General features: G+C 37.6%; 1 protein-coding gene across 3 annotated transcripts; it reads left to right on the top strand.

Annotated features, from left to right (window-relative positions):
* The first annotated feature begins 346 nt into the window (after positions 1 to 346).
* Positions 347 to 22,025, top strand: fam49a (family with sequence similarity 49 member A). 3 transcript variants are annotated; one of them, XM_057353146.1, is made up of 12 exons: positions 347 to 496; positions 12,049 to 12,102; positions 17,929 to 18,008; positions 19,522 to 19,643; positions 19,784 to 19,889; positions 19,976 to 20,112; positions 20,234 to 20,311; positions 20,409 to 20,525; positions 20,648 to 20,727; positions 20,993 to 21,119; positions 21,222 to 21,292; positions 21,376 to 22,025. In XM_057353146.1, exons 3-12 carry the CDS (start codon positions 17,936 to 17,938, stop codon positions 21,437 to 21,439), a joined length of 975 nt encoding a protein of 324 aa, XP_057209129.1. In that variant the 5' UTR covers positions 347 to 496; positions 12,049 to 12,102; positions 17,929 to 17,935; the 3' UTR covers positions 21,440 to 22,025. The 3 variants fall into 3 exon arrangements, with proteins under 3 accessions (XP_057209129.1, XP_057209131.1, XP_057209130.1); XM_057353148.1 differs by lacking the exon at positions 17,929 to 18,008 and adding an exon at positions 17,415 to 17,495 and having other exon boundaries at positions 348 to 496; XM_057353147.1 differs by lacking the exons at positions 347 to 496; positions 12,049 to 12,102 and adding an exon at positions 17,479 to 17,495.
* Positions 22,026 to 22,354: the final 329 nt, after the last annotated feature.

Here is a 22,354-nt window from a genome sequence, read left to right as displayed (position 1 = left end):
TAATATTATTGACATGAGTTTAAATCAGGTTTGGATATTTTTTAGATAAAACTTTACACTTTAGTTTTGAGCAGTTTATGCAACACGTTTTTTTTTTCATAACGTAGTCTTTAAAATGGTCTAAATCGTTTATTAACTGAACAAAAAAAATATAACCATATGGATAAAATGTCATTTAATGTGTTAAAGTAATGACCCCTATATTCATGAAGGTAAACAGTAAGACAAAATGGCAAATAATATTGTCCATATTTACTCTACAAATATTTCCGCCTTATTATTCAGACAGGACCTTTATTATGAAATGTTGACTCTCGGACGGCCATTGGGATCGTCGTTTCCACAGTCGCTTAGTTCACGGTCAGCTGCTGTAATATCCAGTACATTTCAGATGACTGCACTGAAACTAGAGTAGAAAAGTAGAGGTGGAGTTGCATGAGGCTGGAGTTTGACAGAAGCAAAAGCACTGGAAAAACTACATTTACGGAAACTACTGGTAAGTGTTATATAACTATATACACGTGTCTGCTTATTTAAAAAACAATTACTCTTTCAGACGTTTGTGTTCACAACGCGCGTTCGCGTGCTCGCTTTTCTAGCTCTGTCAAACATCTTCATATTCCCAAAGCCGCAGGAAGTGTGACATTCACTCTAGGAAAAAGTGAGAATTCAGTCGACTGGGGTTTTGTTTTATCAAGGCGTAATATTATTTAATTTTGATGGAAATATTTAAGATGTACATTATATGTATAATGTTATTTCCAGCCAGCGCATGATTTTATTGGCGACAGGCATAAGTTAGCACTCAACGATTTTGTCGGTGGACTTTACGGTAAAGTTCTGGGCTAACGGTAAATCCAAAACAGAGTCGTTATGTATGACTAAATATGTATATTTTGTTCAAGTTTTCTAAGTTTACGGCCGTACTGGTGTTTTACAGTGAAGCCCTCCCGCTGGCGGGTAAATTGAGTTGTCAGTTGGCTGTCTCGTGCGATCACCCAAATGTTTATCTGGGCGATGATCGCTCACAGATTGTGATGTCATAATAGATGATTTTTTTGAATGTTTATTGTGGTTTGAAAGGCGTTACATTATAAAAACGATTACTTGAGGTGAATTGTGTTTTAGAAATTGTGATCATCTTCACGAAACATACTGTATGAGTTGAGGCGAGGCGGTGGTCAAGGATGAAGGTTGCTGAACCAGAGTTGGTGAGGTTACCAGAAAGTGCGTTGTCTCAGGTCGGCTAAATTATAGATAACTTTCTCTTTAGATTAAAAGTTGTGATCACTTAAACTGTGATCTGGCCTAAAATACCTATATATTCCAGCCATGCTTCGTTTATGGACTTTATAGAAATGTAATTTTGTCTAAATTGTATTACGTTTTGCATTGCTCAGCATAAAGCTTAGTTTAAAGTGTCAGAATGGTCCTAATGGTCAGATGAGCTCCAGATTGATGTTGTTAACACCAGACCACAACAGCTGTTAATTTACTGACACTTACTAATGGAGTGCTGAGAAACAAATCCTTTGGATCATGTACAGGACAAATATGGAGTGCCAGTAAAGACATCCCCTTGTTTTAAAGTGAATTTGAAAAGTTTCCAAATTGTCAAGGTGTGCCTTTTCCGATGTCTTCAGTGTTTCTCTGGCCAGCCAGAGGATTTCTGGATTTATTGTTGTTTTCCCAGATCAATAGTAAAATTCTCGCTGTTGCCAGAAGGATGGCAACAGCTGCAGTCGTCTGCATGGTGTCTGAGCCTCTGGGTATGCCTTTGCACGATATCTTTTAAAATGTCCGGGATCTTATTTCAGGGTGGTTTGACCAGTCCCCCGTCCTGACAAAGTTTTCATTGTGGCGTAGGAAAACACATGTGCACCTGAAGATAGATAACAGTCAAATTTTTGTGCACAAGTACTTCCTCCAAGCGCTTAATATTACCCATTCAAAACCGAAAACAAAAACACTTCACTTCCCTTCTGTCTGGTTATGGCTGTTTGCATTAGTTTTTTTGTTCTTGAATTAATCCGCATATACACAACATGCGCTGCATTTGTGCTCAATATCAAATCGATTAGTCTGACTTGTTTTTCCTTTGTCAGGCATTTATAGGTGTTTTATGGCATGCTGTGCATGTGAAAGATCATGACATGGAGTGCAAGAGGTTGTAGTGAATGTGCAGGGTTTTGGCAGGGTGTAAATACATTGTGTGTTGTCCAAAGGCCTCCGCTGCCTCATCCAGCTGGCAGCAAGGCATGTGTAAGATCTCTTGTTAATCCACAGAAGTCGTTTGTGTGTTCAATGTACTGCAAGTGTAGCAGGAAAACAGGATGCTTCTCAGTTGTTTTAGCTGTCCATGGTTTTCTAGGTGGATTTGGGTTAGTCCTCTCCTGATTGGTCAAAAAAGTTTTACCACATGCTCGTAGGTTTCATATAATTCAGTTTGAAGGTAGTTTCCACTCTTTCTATTTGTCTTTAATCCATATTTTTGGCTTCATGTGTTTCATTTTAGTTTCATTTTTCATGTCATTTAAAAAAATGGATATTGGACTGTGTAATGGCAGTGCAGTTTTGTTACAATTGAATTATTCTCTTATGCTTAAATGTGATTATTCATTTGTTTCTGTTTTAGTTGGCTTAAGTTAAAAGCAGATGGGCTTTACCATCTTAATTTGCTTAGTAGCTTTTCCATCAGTGAATCTCAGGTATGCAATTTAACTGACAAACAACAAAACCATGGCAGAGTAGATCAATTGCTTGCTTGAGTCTTTTTTTTCTACACTGTAAAAAATCAATTTCACCAATTTCAGCTGCCTTAAATTTTTAAGTTAGATTAAATGAGCTTTATGAGTCAATTGAATTTAAATTATATTGAACTGACTTGTATTTCAATCAAGTTGTATTTCATGTTACTTCATTTTATAAGTTAAGCAAAATATAATTTAAGTTCAAAATTACTCAAGCTAATTTGATGTAATTTAAGGCAGCTTTTAAGCTCAAGTTTTTAGATTTTCTTCAGTGTAGTGGCAGTGCATACCAAGCCTTTGTGAAATGCTTAAATTTCATCTGAAGGTTTTGAAAGTGCTAATGTTAAACCAGCAAATACATTGTTGGTTGTAGTAAGTGACAACACATTTCCACTCACCAAACAGGTAGTTGACAGTGCATCGGTTGCGTTACATTGGGAAACACCAGCGTGTGATTTTTTTCATTTGTTCACTTCAAGAAAACTTCCTGCTTGTTTATTACTTTCTAATTTTCTCCGTGTGTCAATGAGAGGGACACTACGCTGAGGTTATCAGAGCAGAAGTAGCTTATAGTGCAAGGGTTGCAACGTAATATTTTTTTTACACAATATCCTAAGTAGGGTGTTTATAAAATTTTGTAACCCTGCTGCTGTTTCTGAGAACAGAAGCATGGTTTTGCTATAGCTGCATTCGGTGTTGTAGGTGATAACTCCGTGTCGGACTGCATACTGTATACTGGAGTGTTCCCAGACCTGATTTCCCAGCTGGCATTTGAACTTGACTATAGCCTTGGCCTCCTAAGCTGTCTGGCTGTTCTCAGTGATGCTGCTTTTTCATTGATTTAAGCAGCTGCAGGAATTTTATGATTTATGATGTTTTTGTCCATGGTAACGGTCTGTAAAAGCACAGTGAACAAAATGTATCATGACTCAAATATTCTCAGTTTTTCATTTAGACTCGCAAGTTTAAATGTATGTATCATGGTCCTTGCTTTGCTGATTATTTATTTCTGTCTATTTATTTGGAATAGAAGGTTAGCCAGATACCATGTGCTCTTTTTCTGTGACATCAAGCAACAATGAACTGGTTTATGAAGACTGCATGACCCAGATATAGAGATGATAGAGTCCGTCAGGAATCCAAATTAGATGCAAAGCTAGTAACTGGTTTAACCCCTTTTTACAACAAAAGCCTGTTCAGAGTGAATAATTACGTTGGCCAGACCGGTTGTATATCAGCTGGGTTTTGTAAACGACAATAGTTTCAGCATACCATAGACTCCGTGCTAGTTTTAGTACATACATTCAAGACAGGAGCCAAATAGCCAAAGGGTGTATGTGTTTGTGTTACATAGATTGACGTCTGTAGGCATTGTGCTAAGCTAGTAAACATCACAGGCCTGGATTGGGATGTGTCTTATAATATGAAACATGGCTCTTTGTATTTCAGTGCGTTTGAGGTGCAGAGATCACAGAACAGAAGTGCTATTCAGACCAAAAACAGGCTGTAAGAAGAATTGTATGCCTCAGAGTCCTGCACGCTTTATGACGGGCTGCAGAGGCCATCTTTGAATACCAAAACCCCCATCTTTACGTAGTGTTTTTCTCACCCGTCCCTCTGCCTGATATACAAAAATTTACTCAAATTGGATATATAAACTCATGCACTCCAAAGAGAGGAGAAGTTGTGAAACAGAATGATCTACAATTGGTTAGTTTCATACTGTAACATACATTCACACTGTTAAGAGCAGAGGCTAATGTGTGATCTTTGAAAGGGATCCGTTGTTTTGGAAGTGATGCTCCACCCCTTTATGACAAAACATGACCCTATAGTGCAGAGTATGCAAAGGAAAGATGGCAGAGGAAGCAAGGCAACCATTGTGGCAGTGTTTGTGTCACCCCGCCCGCCTACAGCCAGATTGCCCCCACCCTACCAGTGCCCATATAGGGGCAAAAATCCACCATCCTTCTTGAAGCTGAGCTCAGGCCTTAGTCACATTTACTCCAGCCCGAGGGAAGCACAGTGTTCTTAACCCAATTTTAGGTTTGCTGTCCTCGGCAGTCAAAACAGGGAGGTCTTTAAAAATGGATGAAACCATGAGGTCTCGCCCTGTGGTGTCTCTGTTATGTTATGTAGGGTGGAGCAGCCCATGTGCCTTTTAGCCTTTCATGATCTTTACAAGTCTTTTGGTTGCAGGAATCAAAGCCTTTTATTATGACGGGTCTTTTAGTCTTTTGATGCAAACAGTCACATCAGATATGGTGTCTTTGTGTGTTCTATAGGCTTTTTCAAAGCAAGCAAAATGCACTTCTGCATGGCTGACTGATCTTTCTGCACTAGAGTGGTGCTAAATATTTTATTATGCTTTAGACCACCCTGTGTTGTTGGGTGAACTGAACGATTGACTTATAGCGATGCTGCGAAATAGCACTAATTTGTATTTAAAATGCTGCCACCCAAACCCTGGTGTGCACTAAACAAGCGGACGGAGACCGCTGAAAATATGGGTCTCGGGCCACTTTCAAACGAACTCTGGTGCGGTTCGAATGACATATGAACGCAACACCGAACCAAAAACAGGAAGTGATAACAATATACGACCCGAAAATCAAGTGATTTTGTAATATTAATTGAGTGTTTATTAGATCTGTGCTTGCGCATGTAACGGAGGAATTCCTGGTGCCGTTTTGACTGCTTTAAACACTTCATGGGGTCTTCGCGAGTTACCGGCTTGCTAAAAATACCCTCATATGCGCAGGTATACACTGAGCATGTGTAACCCATGCAGCACTGTGTGCACACAGCATTGTTTTGGATGTTCCGTTTTTAAATAGAAATAATAAAAGCTGTCCAATCGCGTTGCGACTTTACATGTAAGCTGTTAGGTTCGATATCTTTACGTTAGCTGATAAAATGCCAGTCTGAACACTAAGCGGGTAGCGAACCAGGACTTAATTAATTTTGTTATTTTTTTGGTCCGGACCAAAATAACCAAAAGATCTGAACTAGTGTACTCAACTGTGCTATTTTGAGACATTACATAGAATTACTAAAGATTAGGGTTGGGAATCGAAAATCAATTCCAATTTGGAATCAGAATCGAAAGGCTAGGAATCGGGTCGGAATCGAAAGGAATAGGAATCGGATACTTGAGATTAAAATTTGAATTCCTCTTATCAATTCCTGTGTGCATATTTTCAGAAAAGTACATGCGTTGCATGATCTGCTGATATCTCAATAAAAGCCCTTATGGAAATGATCGATATTTTTTACTATAGTGAGCATAGTTTAGCTATAGAATTTGCATTAAAGCACAGGAATCACAAATTAACCATAGTTGCATTATAGTAACTGCAGTTTAACCATGATGTAGTTCAACTATGATAATACAAATTGTTATAAATCAGAAAAGGTGTGTTTCTATGTGTAAATATACACAAAACGCTGCTCATAAATATATATATATATATATTTTGCAAACAAGTCAATAAGCAGGCTAAATGACCATACAGGTTGATATCTAAATGTTTTACTTCAACTGTGGAATCGAAACTGGGAATCGATAAGAATCGAAATCGATAAGCAGAATCAGAATTGGAATCGATAAAATTGAAACGATTCCCAACCCTACTAAAGATCAATATTTTTTAGTATATTATGCACAAATTTAATGTGTGATAAGTGTAATTAAATAAAGTGTATTTTATTGCACTATTTACTGGGTTTAGATATGCTCGCAGTATGTATGGTTTATCGCTGGTTTACTCAGCTATAATCTTTTATTTAAGTAAAATCTGACATTTTGTGTTGATATTCTCATATTCTTTATAATGCAAGCACGTAGTTTAAAATAATATGATACAGTGTGTTTTGCTGATTCACCCAATATATCTCTCACAGATGTTTATCAGTTTGGCTGTCATCCCTTATGAGATCATTAATAATTTTCTGTATTGTGAATGCTGGTCATGCCATTACAGTATCAAATTGCAGAGAAACCTCTAGAGATATGCCTGCTCTGTCATCATTTACTCACCTTCAGGTTGTTCCAAATCTGTATAAATTTCTTTGTTCTGATGAACACAGAGAAAGATATTTGGAAGAATGCTTGTAACCAGACAGATTTTGCCCCCCATTGATTTGGAACTCGAATGTGAGTAAATGATGACAGAATAGTGAACAATGACATAATTTTCCTTTTTGGGTGAAGTATCTCTTGAATAAACATGTTGACAAACTGTTTGTAATTTGTATTAGTAAAATGGTGAAATGGCTCTCTTGAAGCAACTTTTGATATTTTGCAAAGATTGGTACAAATGTAAAGCAGTAAAGTTTGTGTGTACGTAATATATATGAATTTTACAAAGAGGTTCTTATCACTGTCCTGGCTTTTTAAGAAAACAAGACCACCCACAATAATACTTGAAATTCCACTGAACCGAAATCATTAAATTAATATTTCTGTTGGTAACGTAGCCTGGTTATTTTTGCTACTTTTTATAGCAGCTCTGATGCTTATTCAAATGTTTTTATTGGCATACCACTAGTTTAAACGTGATAGAAAGGAAAATATACATTCCGTGTAAAAATTACATTTAACACTTTTACTTTAAAACTTCAGTACAGATGTTTGGACTTTACACCTGTGTTTTACCCCTGTGTTTCTTCAACTTTTTTTTCCATACACTTGTTTTCTACAGTGACTTCTTAAGTTTAACACATCATTGACTCTTCATGCATCTTAACCTCTGGATGAACTCTGGAGAGTGGGTCTTAGCAGCTCCTTGAATGGCTGATGAGTTGCCTTTATGTCTAGGATAAAACACTTTGCCTTTGCTCTAATGATGCATGGTGTGCAGAATGGATATATGAAACTGAGACCTGAAAGACACTACTTTAACATAGTGTTTCAAAATGCTGAGCAAATATACATCTCCTGATGATCGATCGGCAGATCTTTCAAAGCCACGTAAGTAATAAGATTAAGTCAAGTTATCCATCTTTTAATCAGTAGATACCAGATGACATAATGTTCTTGCAATGTCATGATTGCTGCGATGCTATTAAACTAATCACACGTGTATGCTTGTAGTTAGAGAGTTGATAAGGCTGCTGTGTGTGCCAGCCAAGTGGGAAGGGAGTTGTTTGTTTGAATATTTCATGCTGACTATTATTTGGCCTGGGTCATATGAACATCCCATCTGCCCCTCACAGTCACACAGCGTTGTCCTGAAGGTTAGCAGCTGGTCAGAGTCTACTGGTTTAAAAATGAGCACAGTCACTCTCCAGACTACTAAATATTGATCAGTATGGGGTGTACAAGTTTTAGTATAAGCAAATTCTTTACGGATACTGTAAACTATTTTTTCTTTTGATTATGCTTTTAGATGCAGTTAAACTAATGACTTATGTATGCTATTTTTTCGAGGATGAAAACAAAAGCAAAGCTTTGGTTGATGCACTTTTTACTTATCAAAAATGTAATTCACTTTTTGATAATGTAAGAACTGTCTGTGTTGCAATTAGTCAAGGATGACTTGACTGATCTGCCCCATGTTTCTAGGTCAGGTTGTAGTGCTCAGCATCCATTCAGCTGTGTTGCCTTGGAGGAAAGCTGTTCAAATTTGCTTTGCTGTGCAATAGCCCTTGCTAGTTGCCAGGGAGATTGTTATACATATGTGTATGGCTATCAGGCTTTTTTGAGGTAGATTGACAGCCGGGGTCCATTTAACTCCATCGGCAAACATCAAAAACAAGTAAAAATTGCTAGGGATGCACCGATATGTACATTTTGGCCAATAACTATAACCGGTAATTTTTTAACATTGGAAGTCGATAACCAATAAATATGGCCGATATACAGTCTCTAAACATTAATATAAAATTCCCTAAGACTGAAACAAAAGGCAAAAAGTGGACAACTGCTTTTATTTGAAAACATTCACTGCAGAAAACTATGCTTTTGTTCCTATAATTTACACATTCATAAATACATCAACAATGTTTTGCTAATAGCAGTAGGTGAATGATCACGACAGAAAGATAGTACTGTACTGTATTTTAACTGTGAGCAGCGTGCAGCTGAAGAAGTTTAGATGAAATGATTTCTGATTTATCGGCTATAATATATCGGCCTAAATTTTTGTTATTGGTAATGACAATTTATCGGCTGATACCGATATGGCCGATAATTTATCGTGCATCCCTAAAAATTGCCCTTGTCAAGCAAATAATTTGGAGTTACTTGCCAATTGTCTGAAAACTTTATAATGTAATGGTTTACATTGAACTGTAAGAAGGATAGTTCACCCCTAATTGAAGTGACACAGGGAACTATCTTGGATGCTATTAAGGAGCAGCAATTGCTGTGTGTCTTTATGGTTTCACTGCAGGGCTCCAGACTGCGACTAAATGAATGCGACCGGTTTTCGAGACAGTGCAAGCATTTTTTACAAGTACTCGCGCATGTGCGACCTGCAAATTTGAAATTTCTTCTAGTTGCTATATCATGTGGAAAGACTAGTAGAATGCGACCCGCCACTAGTGCAGGCAGTGTGTGGTAGTCAACTGCGCGCCAGTGCCAGGTCACTCTCGTGTTACTGTTTCCCGCAGCCGCGGACGCACACAATCCAGGTCGTTATTGACAAGTTTACACACACACACACACACACAACGTGAGCGCATTACACGTCGCTGTTTGCTGTGATGGATTTCTTGAGCCCGAGGATGAGCGATTTGATATTTGAGACGTTTAAAACGAAACTAACCGCGGATGAGATCAGGAAACGTAAGTTATCTGTTGAGTACTTGAGACGCCGCTGGATCATTTCAAATCCGTTCACAGCAAGAATGAATGACAGACGAATGCTCATGTTAAGTTTTATTTGATGTTAGATTTACATGTGTTGTGTGAACATGAGGAAAAGTGTCCCTAATACACAAGAAAATCAATCAAATCAATCAAGAACGTAATAACACAGGACCTTTCATTTTGCTTTAATGTTTAACACTAAACAATTAAATATATATTTTTTGACAAGCACAATTTCTGTTGGTTCAAATGAATTCAGATTACAGTCACTCTATTTAGCACCACACATTCCCATTGGCATAGAGACCATTTTAAAACTATTGTGGTTTTCTAAGAAATATTTATAGGCCAGTATTTTCTCAATTCACCCGGTATTGCCAGGTAAACCAGTTTTGCACACTGTAAAGACCATGTGAACATATTTATTTATACTGTATGTAATAAGTACTAAATTGTCGACCAAATGTTCATATTTTAGTAATTGAACAATAATATTCCATTTGAGATGAGATCTGACTACAGAACCTAGACTCTTCCTGCTTCATATTTTCAATCTCAAATGGTAACTGATGGTGTAGCTTGTTTTATTGGGGTCACTGGAAAATTCCACAGTGAGTTCTAAAAAAACATTCTCTTCCTGATTCCAGTACCTGGATTTGGTGAGAGGGGAATACCACAGATAAAGTATCTCGTGTTTAAAGTATGCTTTGGTCCAAATCGTCATAAATCAAGAAGATTCAAGTTACTGCACACTTGCATTGTATCTGAAGGTGCTTGACTGCAATTAAAGCTTGCGTTGGCACTTCCGTAGACGCTAGCAATAGTAAGCTAGCTTGAAAAGCGAAAAGGAAGAAAAAGAACAAAGCTCTTTCTAAAGCCAGGGATTTTCGTATCAATGAGTGAGACAGCATGACAGTACAAAGTATTACAATAATAGCGAAAGTAAACAACTTATTAGTTCTAATGGTTATTGTTAGAACTAACAATACTGACATTTTATGGTAGTATAGGACTTCCGCAAAAGATACAGTTTAGACGTTTGCTTTCAGGATGTGAAGAGACTTTCAACCTGTATAACAAAACAGTTTATGAAAAAAAATACCCTAGCTTTAATTTAAAAAAGACATCAGCAGTGTTTATTTCATATTAATGTGTTTGCTTATCCTTCTGTACAATACCTCTGGTTTCAGCCGATGGGGAGTGATGGCTTCTTGAGTAAGAGAAAGGTGTAGTGATGGAGAGGGGAACAACCATGCATCCGACTTCTGCATTTAGCAGCCGTATGCCCATATAAGGACTTATGACTCCATCGCAGAGCCCCCCGTGGGGTCCGTCCAGCCCTCTCCTCAGGTTTGAGCGGGGGAAGGGGAGCGTGAGCCCTATACGCACTGACAGATGGAAGGCGAGTTAGAGGGTGGGGAGTCTTTTATCTCTGTCTCTCTATTACTGGGTTTATTAGCACTGTTGGTCAGTAGCGATGCGTCAGGGCAGAAGATGTCGGAATATTAATTGGGATCAGTCATATTAATCTAAGAAAGAAAATCAAGAGAGGAGTGTGAAACTGGGACGCAGTCTGGCAGTAGGGAGTCTGTGAGTACCATGGTGTGATGAAAAGGGGAAAAGCCTCTTGGGGACAAAAAGGTCAACACGTGTTGATATCAGCCCATCTTTTGTACGGGCAGCTCTATAGAGACCTGATTTCTACATGACTTTATCATTATGACAGCTTTACATTTTTCTTGACAAATGAAGCGTTATTTTGGCATCTTAAAGGTGTTTCAAAACTTGCGTGACAAGTTTTTTTTGTTGTCATGATCATTGCATGCATTCTCGATGTTTTTCCATTTCCTCTTTTAGAGCCAAAATGAATATACAGTAAATGATAACAACATGAATGCTTTTCCTATTAGTTAATAGTATTCCGTAGTCTATACACAGCCGCATAAAAAATTAAGAGACCATTTCAAAATGAGTTTTCTGATATTAACATTTACAATTTATTGGTGTGTTTGGGTAAAATGATCATTTTCGTTTCATTCTGTGAACTACTTACAATATTTCTACCAAATTTTATACAAAAATATTATTTCTATTTGCATTTATTTGCAGAAAATGACAACTGGAGAAACGGGTCAAAATAACAGAAAAGATGCTCTGTATTTTTCGTATTCACTTTTAAGCAATACATCAGTAATATTTGTGTATTAAGGAAAAGTAAAAAAAAAATTGTATATGATAACCTCGATTTTTATCACAGTTTTGTCTTGTCATGCTGTCAGTATTACACACTGCTGTGGGATGACTTTATGTCACTCCTGAGGTTTGATTTTGTCTAGAAATGCTGATTAAATAGAAATTTGAAATGGACTCTCTTTGCCCTCGGCTGTGTATATCATTGTATGAATGATCCTAGGTTTACAGCTTAGAACCAACAACAAATCAACTGATGCTAACTTGCTGATTTTCTTCTTTCCTTTGTTTCAGAATCAAGAACAAGTGGATGATCTAAAAGAAAACAAACGCTCTCCTCCAGAAAAGGTAACGCTGATAAAATTACATGAGGCATCTAGGGATGCAACAATACAGCTCACTCATGGTTCAATACGAACCTCATTTTTTCACCCACAGTTTTCAGTTCGGTTCTGATGGCTTGGCACATTAAAAGCTTATTTCATTGTTATATGCTTATGTGACAGGAACAGTAAAAAGTTAAGAAGAAAAAAAATATTTTACTGAAATTCTCTTTATTTTACTTGTACAAATTCCTGGTGTATTGAATAAATGTACAGATTTACACTGGCAGCTCACAGCAGTTTTTGGTGTACTGTTCATCAACATGCCAGTAAAATAAGCTTCTTGAAGAGGTTTTGCGCATCAGAGTATTTAAAATAATGTAATGCAAAACTTGCAACTGCTGTTATGGAAGTAAACGTGCGGTGCAGCGCTCAATGGGAAAGGCCAAAGATGATATATTAACAAGGTGCGTCACTGCCATTGCAATAAATTGGAAGAAATGCAATGCTAAATAGCTGCCTGGAGGCGGTCTTGCTATGACGTAAATAGCTGTCCTAAAGGCCGCCGAGTGGCATGACTTTCGTTAAACGGACTTTGGCATGGTGCTGTAGACGCTCTTTCTGCATGTGCTGAGAGCAACGCGAACGTGTTGCATTCGTATGCCGTGTAGAAATACATTCTTGATGTGCCAAATTCGAACATTATCACTTTAGTACAACGGGCAAGCAATAAAGCCAGCTCGCTTCTGTTCGTCAGCATTATACACTACAGCACATTGCTTCTCAGTTGCAGGCAGTCTCGCTTCATCGCCCGACCACCACACTCGCTATTAGATATTACTACGTATTGAACCGCGGAGGTCGCACTGAACGGTTCAATATTATATTGAGTATTGTGGCATCCCTAATGGCATATATCAGTTGTACATCTGTATATCACGCTTGCAGTTTCAATGAACAGTGCTTCTCGTGCCATGGTTCTTTCCGTGTTAGCAAATGAGCAAAGACACACTGGCAGACATTACAATAAACACATCTGTTGTAAACTCTGAATGAGCGCTGTGGTGTTTAGCCTCCACTAGGCAGGAAGCGTTGAAGTGTAGGCACGCTGTCTCATAACACACAAGGATTTGATAAACACAAACACAGTCACTGTGGGAACCTCATTAGGAAGTGAATAAACTAGTAATTTGTGAAGCTGTAAATATTCACCGGCTCTGTGTAAGACCTGAGCTCTGTTTAAAGCTAACTGAGACGCATAAGTTCATTTGCTGAGGTCTTTATGAGCTGCTCAGCAGGCAGAGGCTAACAGAGGTCTTTTCAGACATGGATAAAGTGGCTTATTGTTCGACTCGCATGGCCTTTAATTGGAGCATACATGATTTAATTGCAAAGCACAGAAGCTCTTGATTTTATCCAACTTCTGAAGCCGCGGGGGTCTTGGCATTAATGTACGTCTGTTGCCTCTGACTTGCAGATGGGCTGAACTTAAGGCAAAAGCGGCTTAGACAACGATATTACTCTAGTCTATTAAATATTTTGTTAAATTTTCTGTTAATTGATTAACTATGTTTTATTATGTATGCTATTAAATATACTGCTTGTCCAAAAATTCTGCAGATGAGGTGTTTTCAACCAAGACATTTAGCCAACATAGGAACCAACAATTAAAAACAACTTTCTTTTTGCACTGCCTACTATGGTTAAAGCAATATGCCGTGTTTGTGTGTTCGTCAAAAAAAAAAAAGAAGCAAAACAAGCATATAGTCGTATGAATCTGTTGTAGTGGATGCTGAATAACAGCAATGTTACAACTTTCATCAATGTTCATTGTCATAAACAAAGTTTTGTGTCTGTAGTTCTGCTGTAAACACACTACGTGAGAACCGATCACTAGGGTTGGGTACCGTTCACTTTTTAGCTGGTACCGGTACCGATGCGGTACCTGGAATTTGGTCCCGGTACCAAACGTACCTTTTTTCGGTACTTTACTCTCTGTGTAATAAAAACATTTATTTCAGTGAAAAACCTCTCAATTTCAAAATTTTGTTGAAATTTCACACAAAAGAAATAGACTGTAGAAATAACTACAGCATTATTATTACTAGTACCAGCTTATTCTATTTCCTCATCACACACATGATCACTTATTTATGCAGTGTGATAATTTACATAAACCATGTGGCCTCCACCATTAGCAGACCATTAGATAATATATATAAAACAAAACTTGAAGTCTACACATTTTTTTTAACAGCATCATTACTGAAAATAACAGATTGATTTGTAATATACATTTTTAACAGAGATACGGAAAGAATTACATATATATGTACTGTATGTATATATGTATGTATGCATGTTGATCATACAATAATACATAATGTAAATGTGCATCAGTCTCATCACCTCTTTCCATCGACTGAACTAATGCATCTGTCACTAATACCTTGTTTTGGGACTTAATGAGATGATTTTATTCATTGGTGGACAGAAAACACAAAGCGCCTTAACAAACTTAAATGTTCAGCGCAGTGTTATGTGTGTGCGTGTCGGCTGCGCCTGAGCGTGCAATTCCTTAACGCGAGTGTATGCTTAAACAATAACAAGTGAAATAAATAATATAAATTATATGATAACCATATGTAGAGTTGAGTTTTTATTTACATTTTGTACGTTGATTAGGACAGCCTGCTTTATTTTATTGTCGCTTTGTGTGAAGTAAAATGCTCTCTGTCTCACTAACGTACCTGATCTCGCGCAGCACTAGATGCGTTCTCAGGTACCGAAATTTGGCACAGATTGATTTAATGTGAACCGATACTCGGTAGTACTGATGTAATTCGGTTGGTGCCCTTAAAAGTACAGAATCCGGTACCATACCTATCACCCTGCATCAGTTTCCCTTTATTCAAATTAGGCTGATTGTTCTGAATGTAGTTTCTGGTTTAAACAGGAAGTCGTTTTTTATGACACACCCTCACAAATTTTCCTGGTTCCTCTGGTTTAAAACCTCTCATCATACTTCACATTTTTCTGTGCTAGCTCCCAAAGCACGTTAATAGCAGTAGAGCACTTGTGAAAGGTCGGATAGTTTGACAAGCACAAGGAACATGTTAAAGGGATAGTTCACCCAAAAATGAAAATTCTGAATCAGAATTTACTAACCCTCATGGAATTTCATACCTGTATAAATGACTTTGTTCTGAAGAGCACAGAGAAAGATATTTGGAAAAATGTCAGTAATTTTCAGCTCCGGGATATCATTGACTACCATAGTAGGAAGAATGAAATGATTGTCAAAGGGGCCCCAGAACTCTTTGTTTTCCTAAATTCTTCAAAATATCTCATTGTGTTCAATAGAACAAAAAATACAATATTTTTTTCCCTACTATGGTAGTGGATGATGTCCCACAACTGAAAATTGCTAACATTCTTCCAAATATCTTTCTGTGTTCATTGGAACAAAGAAATTTATACAGGTTTGGAACAACCTGAGGCTGAGTAAATGATGACAGAATTTTCATTTTTGGATGAACTGTCCCTTTAAAGGTTCATTACACTGCACAAACAGACTGTCAAGATCCCTCCCAACATTACACTATAAGGTCGCCTCATTACCCATGCAGGTCAAGCCCTGTGCGCGAGTGCATGGGCTTTTTCAGATGCATATGTAATGGATTTTATAATATGCAGTATGTGGCTAAGCGCAGGCGTGATGAATTTGCCCATTGAACACTACTGTAGTGATTCACTCTGCATGATGAATACGGTTCATAGTGATGTACACACGCTCACACAAGCGCAGCTTATAAATGGGTGGAACATTCAGTGCCCACTTTGTTTCACAGCCTCCAGTGTGACAGTTTCTCATGCTTTTGCAAATGCATTTGTTCCGAGGGTTTGACAGGAAGCTTGTTTGAATCTGCTGCACTCTTGTGTGGCGGTTTACCACATACTGAAGAAACTGTATTGTCTGCACATCCTCTGGCGTAGAAGCGCATCTGGAGAATCAAAATGTATTTTATGGATGTAGTCTTGGGGCTGCTGTTTTAATGCATCACTTTATTTACTGATGTATGTGCATGCACACTCAACAAATCTAAAAAGTTATATAAAGTATTTTGGCTGAGCTTAGATTCATGATGAAGCGAAGACTGTCACACAGCTTCTGCACATCCTTGTTAAAAGCTGTGATTGACGCTACGTATGGCATGTGATGTAGTAATATAGTGCCCTCTGCTGGGGCAATGAAGAGTTGCATTATTTATTGCATTAGTTTAAAGGGACCGTTCACCCAAAAATGAAATAATGAAAATTCTATCATCATATACTCACCCTTGAGTTGTTCCAAATCTGTATAAGTTTCTTTGTTCTGATGAGCACTGAGAAAGGTATTTGGAAGAATGCTTATAACCAAACAGTTCTCTTGGACCCCATTGACTAACATAGTAGGAAAAATTGCTTTTCAAAATGACAAAAAAGAAGATATTTTGAAGAATATAGGACAGCAAAAAGTTCTGGGGCACTTTTAACTACCATTGTCATTTCTCCTGCTATGGTCGTCAATGGGGTCTAAGCACTGTTTGGCTACAAGCATTCGTCCAAATGTCTTTCTCTGTGTTCATCAGCATGACAGAATTTGAATTTGTGGGTGAAGTATCCATTTCATGTATTATAGCAGTGGTAGGATTTTGTAGGAAAATATAGATGTACAACACTTCTGGCATAATATACAGATGCCCTCCTATACAAGACTGAGAAATTTGGAGGTTTCTCCACCCATTGTCTATAATGGTAAGCAGATGCGAAGCCTATCCAGTAATTTGACTTAGCTCTTCTCATATGTAATTGAAGAGATCATTGTAAATTCTGAGCTACCACCCACAGCCAGAGGACGAAATAGTTTCTACAAAATGTAATGCATGGTGTCATTGCAAATTACATAGCAGCTGTTTTACAATGCATAGTATTGCTTTATCTTCGGATGAGATTCGGGTGAGATGCCTACCACAGAGATACTTGGCATTTGCCACATTCAGAAGTCTGCTGAGAGCAGGGGAGCTATCTGTCAAAACTTATCTGTGCTCAAGATATTCAAATCTACCTGTCAAACAGCACATTCACAGAAGCCGTGGTGTCACATCTGGTGAAAGGCAAGTAGTGTTTACTGCAACAAGACAGCAGATAGCATCACCTGTCGACTTGCACTAAAGCTACACAATGATGATAGACTGGTGCTTGTAGCATCATCAAATACTGTAGGTCTGGCATTCCACCTTAAAATGGTTCATTTTATGTCATTTTTATTTGTCTTTTTTATCATATCTCGATTAGGTTTCGCTGGAATGGGTAATCTTCTAAAAGTCCTTACAAGGGAAATAGAGAACTATCCACATTTTTTCCTGGACTTTGAAAGTAAGTTTTGAGAAGAGGTGGAGTCTGGGATTGGCGAGACTCTGTAACTAGTTGTTTTTCCCCAGCAACGCCAGGAGGAGCTGGACGGACTGTCTAAATGCTCTACTAGGACAGTGTTCCCTCTTCGCTTTGCTTGGTGACTGTATGATATGAAATGATAAAAGTGATTGGTTCACATTATTCAATCAGTTTAAAGGTTGTGCTTTCATAAATGCACTGAAAATGTAAAAATTGGTTTACATTTAGACTGATTCGATTTCCGTTAGATTCCGTATCAATTACCATCATGTGAAGCTGATGAGGGAATTCTGTATTTAGGGCCATGAGACGCTCAAAGTGAAATTCTGTGATAATACTGTCTTTGACATGCGACACTCTTCTCTCTCTCTTTCCACCTTTTTTGTTTTCTCTCTTTCTCGCTTTTCTCTTTCAGAAACCAAATGGGGAATCTGTTAAAAGTGCTCACTTGCACAGAGTTTGATCAGGGGCCAAACTTTTTCCTTGATTTTGAAAGTGAGCAGAGCTTTTGCCTGGCCTGGTGTATGTCACTTTTTCCAGCTACTAACATTTTTGCAAGTACCATTGACAGAATTGTCCTTGCAAATCTACCCGTCCCGTCCCGACGCAACAGCAAAACAGAGCTTCACAACGCTTTTGCATATGCAAATGTTTTGTGCAAATGTGTTTGATGGAGATATGCAAACTACTTTCACTCTCTTTTATTGTACGTGGAAATCTTTAAATCTAACTTGTAAATGCATTGTAATCTCAGACATTTCTCTCTTGGAAATCAAAAGACTCTGATTTGTTGTTTGCCAACTTATGTGTGCATGAGTTGTCAATGTGCGGTTTTACTAACCTTATAGCCAGTGTATCAGCATTTACTTGCATTTAAAAAGCATGATTCATTCTCTGAGAAATGATCTTACTCTTTGCATCTGTGCTTCTGCTTGCTTTTTGATATTTTTCTGAATTTGGCCTGACAGTGTCTTTATCAGCTCTTTCCTTGTGTCATTCTCAAGTCTTATACCTGTCAAACCTTTACCTCTGTGTGACCCTCGATTCAAATCCAATTATATTACAATCCGTAGACTTTAAGGAGAGCTTCACCCAAAATGTTCGAAATTTCCTGACTAGATCTTTTTCTTGCAAGAGTCCTAACTGGGGTACTAATGCTTTTTAAATGAATAAAAAATATTAATCTTCAAAAATTACGTTTGATTTATGACTCTATGGAATTTTTGAAACATTGGGGAACCTCACCTTTAAAGATAAAATATGATTTGTTTGATTTTTGCAGCATACATTATATATATTATTTTGTCGTTATGTGTGTAAAGTGCCTCAATTGAGACACTTAAAGGGACAGTTCACCCAAAAATAAACATTTTGTCATCATTTACTCATCCTCGAGTTGTTCCGAATCTGTATTTGGACGATTGCTTGTAATCAAACAGTTCTTGGCCACCATTGACTACAATAGTAGGAAAAATGACAATGGTAGTCAAAAGTGCCCCAGAACGGTTTGCTTTCCTACATTCTTCGAAATATCATCTTTTGTGGTCAGCAGAACAGAGAAATTAATAAAGCAATTTTTCCGACTATGGTAGTCAACGGTGGCCAAGAACTGTTTGGTTACAAGCATTCTTCCAAATATCTTTCTCTGTGTTTATCAGAACATAGACATTTATACAGATTTGGAACAACTTGAGGGTGAGGAAATCAAGGCAGAATTTTCCTTTTAGGGTGAACTGTTTCTTTAATGAATTAATATCATTGCATTAGATGTATAAATGAGCTTAATCAATCTAAATGACATTTATTGTGTGTGAACCTGAGGATAAATTATTTTATACATCTAAAAACTGATTTTAAGACTAGCTGATTAAAAGTGATTGCAAGTTTAATCAATCTAAAATTGTTTACAAAACCCATTATGGTTTGATTGTTACCATCTTATGCAATGAAATAGCTTGAATGAAAAGGCTTGTGTTTGCTAGTGCTTTATTAAGTGTGCTTTTGTCAGACGCACAGCCAACGGACTGTGAGAGGGAAGTGTGGAACCAGGTGAACGCTGTCCTCCAGGAGTCAGAGAGCATCCTGTCCGGCCTGCAGGCCTACAAGGGTGCGGGCCAGGAAATACGAGATGTACGTCTGACATGCCCACAAATGTTAAATCAAATAGTTTATTTTTTCTGCTTTTTTTCAGGGTTAGTCAGGTGTATTTTGAAATCGTTGGTTATGTTTCTCTCACTATATAAAATTATGGGATTTGCTTGTTGTTTTAGGCGATACAGAATCCAAATGACATGCTCCATCAGGAGAGGGCATGGAACTCTGTGTGTCCCCTAGTCATCCGCTTAAAGAAGTTCTATACCTTTTCATTGAAACTAGGCAAGTACATAAACATATATTTTCTCCTTCGGTAAAAATAAAACATGCACCTGTATCTGATCTGATTTCTTTTCTCTTCCATGCAGAGGCGGCGCTGCAGAGCCTTTTGTTGTCTCTCACAAGTCCACCATTCACTCCCACTCAACACCTGGAGAGAGAACAGGCCCTCGCTAAACAGTTTGCAGAAATCTTGCATTTCACCCTTCGCTTTGATGAGCTTAAGGTGCCCGCTGATTCCGTGCTATTTTCAATTAATTTTAATGCATTCCTTTAAATCGTCTCATCAGGGAAGTTCAAGAAAGAAATGCATTGATAGTGATAGATAAATAGTGGTGTTTCTTTAGATGAGAATACCGGCCATTCAGAATGACTTCAGCTACTACAGAAGAACAATCAGTCGAAACAGATTAAACAACATGAATGTAAGTGTCCTGACATGTGACTGTACAGTACACAGAATGTTGCGCACACTGATATTTATGTTTCTATATTTACGTGTGTGTTTTTTTCTTTAACAAGCTGGATATTGAAAATGAAGTCAATAATGAAATGGCAAACAGAATGTCTCTGTTTTACGCTGAGGCTACGCCCATGCTAAAGACCCTGAGCACAGCAACCACAAACTTTGTGACAGAGGTATCTTTCTCTCCCGCCCTCTCTCGTCTTTTCTTACCATTGTCATTTTGGTTCGTTATAAATATTGATAGATTTAAATAGATCAAAAGCTATTGGAAAATGTTGGAACTCTTTTTCTACAGAACAAGACATTACCACTTGAGAATACCACCGATTGTCTGAGTACCATGGCAAGTGTATGCAAGGTCATGCTGGAGACACCGTGAGTGCTCAATCTGTTTCCTTCTTTGATTTTGCACTGGAACGATACAAGTGAATACAATTCTGTCAAACTAAATATCAACACTCCTGCAAAATTAGCCTATCAAATCAATTGAACAAACTGTTGTGTAATACATAATGATCTCAGAAAGCCAGATTTAAATCTCAGGATGTGTTTAACTTTTTTTTTAATCCTATAAAGTGGATTTACCTGGAAATTCATTGTTTAAAATATGTGGGCTACAAGTATTTATATATTTTTAAAGGGAATACACAAGCCGGTTCAACAGTGAAGACACGCTCCTCTTTTGTATGAGGGTGATGGTGGGGGTTATTATCCTGTATGACCATGTGCATCCAAATGGTGCCTTCAACAAATCCTCGAAAATTGATGTAAGGCTACATCCACAATCCATGTGTTTCTTCAATCAAAACATTTTCCTTTATTTTGCTTTATTGTTTTCATAATATATGTGGTATATACCTGTTCCTCAGATGAAAGGGTGCATTAAAGTCTTAAAAGATCAGCCAGCGGATAATGTTGAAGGTCTCCTCAATGCCCTCAAGTAAGTTCCTGTACCCGTTCTGAAATAACGATAATATATGTTTCAAAATGATCATTAAAGAAATGATTTTTGATTTTCCCCAGGTTCACCACAAAACATCTGAATGATGAGTCCACTCCCAAAAATATCCGAACAATGCTCCAGTAATGGTTTTTAATTGAAGCGGGTCAATATTCTGACCTCATAAGATGTATATGTTTACATTTATTTAAGGACTTGATGTTAATACTCTGGTGTATTTACATAATCATTCCCTCCAAATTACTGCAATAAAAAGAAAGCGGAGCTTTATTCTAAACAAACTGTTGAAAAAAAGCACGAATGAATAAAACCAAGCAGCCTTATGAAAATGTAATGATAATAATAATTTGCCATTTCAAGTGAATTACAGTGGTCATGTTAACCAAAGGTTATGAGCTACAGTGAAGTGCTATTGGCTGAAGTGTAGTCTGTAGCAAATGAGCAAAAAAACTTTGTTTAGATGGTTGTGCTTTTGTACTTTGTAATACGGTAATGATGAGAGAGACAGTTTAGTTAAATGCCATAATGTGTAATGTCTTGTTTTGTTTTATTTTCATTTTTTCACCCTAAAGGTGGAGATGTCAGCTTTTATTTTTGTTATTATATGTGACGTGTGCTCTGTGTCTTTGCGCTTCTTTGTTTCTAACACATTCGTTATTCATCAAAACAGCTTTAAATTTTGAAATAAAATTGACTTTTTGATTACATTTGATGTGAACCTGTCTCGCAGAAAGTTGACTCGCTCACTGCCGGCTGCACATTTCCGAGCTTAAGTTAATGTACCCTACAATGCAAATCGAAATAATCAAATCATCTTTTGCATGCAAAATAAAGGCTGAACCTTTAAAAGTTTGAAGAGCGGCCAAAAAGTGAACGAGTTCTGCACTCCATCCTTTCATTAGTATATTCATATACAGAGTATTTTAAGGAAGCAAAACATATGATTTCTCAAAAACTTTTTAGTTTCATCAGCAAAGTAACTTGTCATATGGTAAGCTGCACTGCAGTCATCAAGATCATTTTGGTTCAGTAGTCAGTTTT

The sequence above is a fragment of the Triplophysa rosa genome, linkage group LG15 (genome assembly GCF_024868665.1).
Source record: "Triplophysa rosa linkage group LG15, Trosa_1v2, whole genome shotgun sequence".
NCBI classification, from domain to species: Eukaryota; Metazoa; Chordata; class Actinopteri; order Cypriniformes; family Nemacheilidae; genus Triplophysa; species Triplophysa rosa.
Note: the sequence above shows the minus strand (reverse complement) of the source record. Positions and strands in the feature narration are given on the sequence as shown.

Bases quoted from the DNA above. Each gene is read 5' to 3' on its own strand.
- fam49a (XM_057353146.1), top strand. From the start codon at position 17,936: ATGGGGAATCTGTTAAAAGTGCTCACTTGCACAGAGTTTGATCAGGGG. The intron at 19,890-19,975 runs GCAAGTACATAA...TCTTCCATGCAG, and splicing joins TACCTTTTCATTGAAACTAG to AGGCGGCGCTGCAGAGCCTT. The intron at 21,120-21,221 runs GTAAGGCTACAT...CCTGTTCCTCAG, and splicing joins ACAAATCCTCGAAAATTGAT to ATGAAAGGGTGCATTAAAGT.